Source organism: Aplysia californica, unplaced genomic scaffold, assembly GCF_000002075.1.
Source record: "Aplysia californica isolate F4 #8 unplaced genomic scaffold, AplCal3.0 scaffold00080, whole genome shotgun sequence".
Taxonomy (NCBI): Eukaryota; Metazoa; Mollusca; class Gastropoda; order Aplysiida; family Aplysiidae; genus Aplysia; species Aplysia californica.
This window is the reverse complement of record NW_004797350.1, coordinates 869,297-876,973: the sequence shown is the minus strand read 5'-3', so window position 1 is coordinate 876,973 and position 7,677 is coordinate 869,297. Positions and strand designations below refer to the sequence as shown.

The 7,677-nt window shown below is 43.2% G+C and overlaps 1 protein-coding gene across 2 annotated transcripts in view; it reads right to left on the bottom strand.

The window, feature by feature from the left end:
* Window positions 1-641: 641 nt before the first annotated feature.
* The window catches only part of Nork (neurite outgrowth regulated kinase), a 145,663-nt gene continuing 138,627 nt past the window's right edge, over window positions 642-7,677 (bottom strand). The window contains exons 16-18 of one of the 2 annotated variants that reach the window (XM_013080254.2): window positions 2,194-2,449; window positions 1,555-1,651; window positions 642-1,170 (exon numbers count right to left, since the gene is read on the bottom strand). In XM_013080254.2, the coding sequence (XP_012935708.1) occupies window positions 717-1,170; window positions 1,555-1,651; window positions 2,194-2,449 (807 nt within the window). In that variant the 3' untranslated portion in view covers window positions 642-716. 2 annotated transcript variants of the gene reach the window in all.

The window sequence follows — 7,677 nt, the reverse complement described above, 5'->3', positions numbered from 1 at the left end:
CATCCTAATTGACGAGCCGGGCCAAAAAAGCGAAAACACACACACACACACACACACACACACACACACACACACACACACACACACACACACACACAAATACAGTTAATTATCCATGTGTCCTCATGGCAAATGATGGAGTTTTGGTCCAACATTGCCTCAAGGGTCCATGTCCTGCTTACCACGGAGTACCAGCCGGATCAGGATTTGAGACACGTCACAGTGGCAGCAGAAGAGGCCTCGTCACAACCAGGTATATTGCGTTCAGTATAGCCATAAGCAGAGTTAGCAGTGCTCTGACTTCGCGTTGCGTGACAGTAATAATGAATCTTGCGAGACGTCCCACGGAGAGAAAGCAGAAGGCGGTACGCAGATAGTTGTCATCTGGGCTACAACACATCTCCCCGAGAAGCATCCGTTGGCAAATTATTCTGAGTGAGACAAGCAGAGAACAATTGCGACTGTTGGTTTGTGAGACGTCACTTCGCAAGACATTCCGAAGAAGCACAAAAGAAGAGTCCGCTCGTAATGTCGTTAGGAGCACGATCGCTGAACGACTTGCCACTGAGGCAAAACTCAGTCTCCATCTTTATCTCTCTCTCTCTCCTTTTATTTTTCATTCTCTCTCTCTTTCTCTCTCTCTCTCTCTCTCTGTTCTCTCTCTGTTCTCTCTCTCTCTCTCTCTCTCTCTCTCTCTCTCTCTCTCTCTCTCTCCGTTAACACGAAGAAGGACTGGAGTCGCTCTCACTTGGCCGTATCAACCGATCCGTGGACTTCTGGTGGATGCAAACGTTGATTCGCATGTTGTCCCGTCGTGGGGACACCTTCTTCACGCCCTTCAGCATGGCCTGGGACGGGCTGGTGGAGGTGGAGGTGGGGCCGGAGCGACCAGCGTAAGGTCTCAAGTCCCCGCCACTGACAGCCGCCGTGGCGCCGCTCATGGAGTCGGAGCTGACCGGAGAGGTTGGGCTGTGGGGGTCCGGGCAATCCGTGATGGCGCCCGGGATGGGGGAGCTGCTGTTGTCGCTGTGGGTGAGGGGCACGTCGATGTCCTCGAGGACAAGGTAGTCTCGGTCCTCGATCAGGAGGTCCTCTAGCATGAGGCGGAGTTGAGTAAAATTAGGTCGGTCCGTCGACTCGTCTTCCCAGCACGCTCGCATGATGGCGTACCTGAACAGAGACGAGGCACTGTTATTCAACCTGTGGCGTTACGTTATGGGTTCTACGCCTTTCCCAACATAATTAAAGTAGGATTTTCCTTTTTTTTCAATGTAGAACTTCCCATTCTAATAATTTTTTGTTTTGTGTTCCCCTTTAATCCTAGATATAGTTGAAACAGTTAGTTTTAAGTGATTCAACTCTCAGTGTAACTGGTTACAAAATAAAGCCTAGTCCGTATTTATTTTTCTTTAAAAAAAACAAAAACAACAAAACCCCACCCCCCAAAACCCCCCCCCAAAACAAACAACAACAACAAAATAATTTAAAAAACCCAAAAACAAAACAAATTTAAAATATAGATTCCAGAACTTGAGTAACATTCCGTTGACTTACAGTTCCTGTGAGCAGTTGCTGGGTCTGTCCATGCGGTAGCCGTTGGACAGGACGTAGTAGAGATCCGCCAGAGCCACGTTGGGGTACGGGGAGGCACCTGTTGGAAACAGAACGTTATGAATGTGGTGAAATACAGAGACATCCAGCTCAGCGATTAAGTTAAAAAATCAATCCAGCTCTTTGTCTAGTTGTTGTTGTTGTTATTGTTGTTGTTGTTGTGGTGGTAGTGGTGTTGCTACTGTCGTTGTCGTCGTCGTCGTTGTTGTTGTTGTTGTTGTTGTTGCTGTTGTTGTTGCTGTTGTTGTTATTGTGTGTTGTTGTTGTTGTTGTTATCGATCCAGAGTAAATTAAAGAAAGTGTATTACATACATTCGAATCTGCTCTTACAGCCACCTGTCTAAAGCAATTGGTGCAGGGGAAGAACCACGACAAAACAACTAGAAATGACAGTCGGGGAAAAGGCATACTATGACCTGTCAGTGAAGCTCTCCGACCACCTACACAAAAGTACAGACAGAAGACTCTAACATCTACCATCATTGCTTTAATTATAGAAGCATCAGCTATCTATGTCTACTTGCTGTTTAGCCTGTCTTTAACTACTATTTACTTGTAAAACCTCTAAGTCTAGCGACTCACCCATGGTCACAATCTCCCAGAGCAAAATGCCGAAGGACCACACGTCCGACTGAGTGGTGAACATCCGGTCTCTCAGAGACTCGATCGCCATCCACTTGAGCGGCAGCTTGCCATTGGTCAACTTCTTGTAGTGGTTGTCGTTGAAGATGTCACGTGACAGGCCGAAATCGCAGACTTTGACCACTTTGTTGTAGTCGATGAGCACGTTGCGAGCCGCCAAGTCTCGGTGGACGTACTTCTTCTCCGCTAGGTACTCCTGAAAGAACGATTGGTCAGAGTCAGGTCGATTGATTTGTAAATGTGTTAAGCCTCTGTCGATACAATTCAGACCGTTCAGGAGGCCTGTTGCTTTGACTTTGCATGTTAGGGTTAATCCAGGATGAATGGGATATGGCAGCCCAAACAGAAAAGGCAAGCACCCTATATTTAAGAAAAATAACAACAAACAAACCCTTCGAAAAACAAAACACACAAAAAGAAAAAAAAAAGAGGGAAAAAACCAACAACTTGAGAAACGTCATCAAGCCACTGACGTCAACAAGTTTTGATATCTATGCATTTTAAACATTTCAAACGTGCATAATTAATTTCGGCACATACCACCTGAATGTGCTGTACAGTACAAAAATACCAAGAAAAAAAGAAATTGCATGCCATGCAAAAAGGAGGCTCTTCTCCCTCTAGAAAGTGTCTATGTAAGACATGACAATGTGTGTGTCCAGTTTTCAAACGGGCACAAATGACCCTTTCTCTTTTTAGAAGAGACACCAATTTCTAGAGAGAAAGGTTGTTATTGTGTTTGTTGTAAATGTCTTGTCTCCCCCCCACCCCCCGACTCCCCCATTTCAACAAATTCAAATGACTCTTTGGGTTCGGCACATACGCCGATAGTGCGCCTTGCCATCTGCCCAACTCTTAGAACAGTAAGTACGTAAAACATTGCGTAGCCTAAGACCAAAAATATTCTCATTAATGTTTTTGAGCTGAAACACTTCTATTCTGATGTCAAAACTGATTGGTCTAAAATTTCAATCTTACCCTAAACTATCCTGGAACCAAGTCCGTAAAAAAACAAAACTGTTGTATGATGAACATGAGTTAGCCGCTGCAGTATTCTCGAGTTTCTAAAATGAAAGCTGTTTTCAGAAACGAATCAGCCGTATAAGGAGCCGCTTTGAGAGTAACAAATTCTTCATAAGAAATATGATATTATTATCATTATCATTATTATTATTAATGTTATAGACGAGACTGCCTTTATAAAGTGCTCCCTTAAGCTCAAAAGTTTCGGAAGAGCATTTTAGTTTAGTTTAGGGGTACGGAAAAAGTGCAAGGTGACCTTATTCCGCTGATACTGTAATTGGATAATATCATAATATGTGTATTAGCAGGTGTGTGTGTGTGTGTGTGTGTGTGTGTGTGTGTGTGTGTGTGTGTGTGTGTGTGTGTGTGTGTGTGTGTGTGTGTGTGTGTGTGTGTGTGTGTGTGTGTGTGTGTGGTGGGGGGGTGGCATAGTTTAACTATTGGGGAGAAAAGAATAACACCAGCCGTGATACTGCGTGTCGTAAGAGGCGACTAAAGGTGCGTAGGTCTGGTCTCCCGAAAAGTGCCAGTTTGCGAAGGGACCCGACCCTGTTAAAAAAAAGAAAGTTACAGAAACACGAACAAACACGTCTATTTATTTTTCTATCTAGGGAGACAGAAGAGCTTCAGTTTGGTAGGAGTTAATTTTGAATTTTGCCCAGGTGGCCGCCTAAGCCTACTCTTACAAATCGAATTTATGACCAGCTAGGGACTGTTAACGTGCGCAACTTGCAAGAAAAAGTCTCTTACCCTAGAAGGCTAGGTGTTAAATCTTACCTACGCTATGAACAGGGGTGTGGCTGAAAGACAGCAGTAAGAAGGACTCAATTAGTAGCAATAGAAAGGTTGCAGAAAGAGCCAGGAGCCCAGAGGAGGGGGCAAGGGAGGGGGTAGAAAGTGGAGACAAAAGCAGACGAAAGAACATGGTTAGAGAGCAGGAAAGGAAGTGAGAGGTAAAAATTTTCTATCGCTATCACGTTTCGAACCCCAGACTTATTGAATACGAGGCGAACACCGTACCTCTAGACCACGAAAGCCCCAGCCTTTATCTAATAAAGACCAGAAATAATTTGAATACACTAGGTCTCCCCTCCCCTCAAAAAAAAAATCCACGCTGATATTGATATGCTCTTCCTTCTATTTTCATTTTACCAGATTAAAACTGCCCAGTATACACTGTTTTGATCAGATTATTGGAATGATATAGCTTTGACAAGATCAGTTGGTCACATAAGCCTGTATGCACTATGCACGTGCGACACAAACTACGAAATAGCTCATTTGTGCGAGTCTGAGAAGATACTCATTGATCTGACAGTTTGACAATCTTCAAAGCAGCCGCGCCGCGCAGAATGTTGATTGTCCATTTGTCCCTTTCCCCTGAACATTAACGCCTGTGGACTCGATTGTTATTTCCTCGAGCCTCCCACACAGCCACCCCACTAACGCCAACATCTTCCTGTTGCGCCATCTATGAGTGTCCGCCTCCTTAGCTTGACAGGAAACTCGTGAACAGCCTTGTCGTGTGCAGAAAACTTGCCACAACAATAACCATTTTCAAACCGTCTCCTCGATGTCTCTCGCTTTCGAGGTCATTACTATCGATCAAAGGCGATATTTTCTTTGCTAAACGAAACCTCTTCGGCGCATCTAGGGTAATACTGAAAAAGAAACTGGCATTCCAGTACAAGTCAGCATCAGTCTGTCATAATCACAAGGGTCACATTTCTAAAGTGCATTTTCCTTTGTGCTACGAACAAACAGACTGTGACATAATTGTGCCTGCACAGTTATAGTTTAGTTTTTGTAAAAGTTTTACGGCACTTGCAACAACGCAATAAGGTCAGAGAAGTTTCGAAAATTAGAAATTATGTTACAATGGAGTAACAAATACAAAAAAGAAGGGGGAGAGATATACACGTATGAGTTATTAAAATAATGTTCTCCCTGTTGATACGCTATAGGTCATAATACCATAAGAAGCAGGGAGCCATATCTGTGTCCTTTAGCCAACCTAGCCTGTATGGGATTCACTTGAGCAGATAGGCAGAAATAAAATTACATATTCCTCATTTTGGGACTAAAAATCACTTTTTTGGGCCTGCAAAGTAAAATGCATAACCTTCACACTACATATGTCGACAGGAGAGATGGACGAAGGGATTTGAGGGGGGGGGGGGGGCGCCATGGTCAAAGCAGTTTGTAGTTTACGGCGAGTCAGCACGATAGTGTTCTTTTGTTTAAATAAATAGAAGCACATCGACACAATAACAGCCTTTAAGTGCTAGTAGAACGCCAGATAGACAGATGCAAAGAAGGGTAACTACAAAAACAACCAAAATAGCAACAACCACAACAACAGCAACAACAACAACAACAACTACAGTAGCAGCAGCAGCAGACGCGATAATTATTACATTATGAGACAGTTTAACGGCTAAAACACTACTCTGTCCAATAACAAGAACAGGTAGATTGACGCCAGTCGTCATGTCGAGGCGAAATCAATAGAACCAGTTCTATATTCCGGCACTTCCGTTTCTTCCCATTGTTTCTGTCCGTGTCTTGTAAGGCCAATGGCGTCACTAGTGTCAGCTCTCATGACAGAGCCGCGGGGGTGGAGATCGTTCTGGGTTGCACACCTGTCAGACAGTCTTAGCCCCACGCCACAAACAAACAAACAAACAAACAAACAAACAAACAAACAAACAAACAAACAAACAAGAAGGCTTCTTTCCGCGAGGCTTAAGAATAATAATGTCACCAAATGTCATTTATGATATTATAGAAGAGTTATTTCCTACCTAGACTCTAGCAGCTTGCCCTGGTTGTGCTAAAAATATCCATGTATATTATAAAACTAGCTTGAACTCATACAGTTATTTTTTTGGTTCTAAAGTGTCGCGTATACATCAAGTGTATTTATTGCTTTGTGGTTTCATACACATACACGAGTACGCACACACACATACACATACACACACACACACACACACACACACACACACACACACACACACACACACACACACACACTCACACAAATTCTCTCTATAGCCCCCCCCCCCCGCCCGGGCCCTCTCTCTCACACTCTTTCTCTCGGCATCGAGGATATCAAGTTAGTAAAAAAATGAAAACAACAAAAACAAACTAATAGCTGTGAGCCTACGGTCTTCATTTTTTGTAAGATAACAGGCATGAAACACCCTTCAGCAGTAGTATTATTTTCTCTAAAGTATTTCATTTCGATACTTTTGACACTTCACCCTGAACAGTAGCTCATTGTGGTGTAAAATAAATCTGTTTTTATCGTATAACGTTTCAGTGACGTAGTGAAAGCGAAGAAGCTCGAGAGTCATCATCTTGCAAAGCTGTTTAAAATTTAAACATATTTGTTTAAAAAAACAAATCAAATGCTTTTGTTTGTCATTGTAAATATACATTTGTGTGTGTGTGTGTGTGTGGGGGGGGGGGGGTGTTGGGCCCTAAAAGGCAAATTTTGGAACATTTAATGACGATTATTTTAGTACAGTTATGGTTTTTCTACACTCAGATAGGTAAATATGAGAATTCCTTAATCTGTAACATTGTACCGCCATACTCGATAGAGAATGGTAGATTTGAAGGCGGATACAACCCCGCTGAGTTTGGAGGTCTGTTTATTCGTTAATTCTAACACCCAGTCAACAGATCGTCTGGAAAGAGATTATAAGTAATAAATGCAAATACTTTTACGCTCCCATTGACACGATCTAAATCATTTAGGAGGTTGGCCTCCAACCCAGCCAGTCAGGGCCAACCCAGCGTGAGAGTGAAGCATCCCAACAAATAGACCGAGATGCTTGGAAAGACAATTTTTCGATTCGGGAATCGATCGCAGGTCTCCTTCTTGCGACAGCGAAGCACCTAGCCGCTACACCACAGACGCTGATATCTGAAAAAAGAGCTGGACAAAACGCTAGCCATGCTGTAGGTCTCACCAGTGAGATATCGTGTCCAAGCAGAACGGCGGAGATATTCGATAAAACAGATTTCTCCTCTTGAAAATCGTACTCACGTCTTTTGAATGCAACATTAAATTACAGGCATTACCCCCTAGTGAAGCGAGTGTTTTACGGTACTTGTAACACAGTTAGGACATATAGGTGCGGAAGACTAGAAGTGTTAAAAGAGAGTAACAAGCACACAAAAGAAAAAGGAGAGATAGGGACGATAAGTATTTGATCGTAGAGAAGGAGCAAACTACACCAGAGTACCCACCAACTACCCACTCATTACCCCATATATTCCACACGCCTCCAAAACCTCGGAACTATTATAATCTTCGTTAGAAACGTCGATAAGGACGTTTTAAAAGGAAGAGAATAATCCTTCCCAGTTGTCAAATCTTTCTAGCCCCCC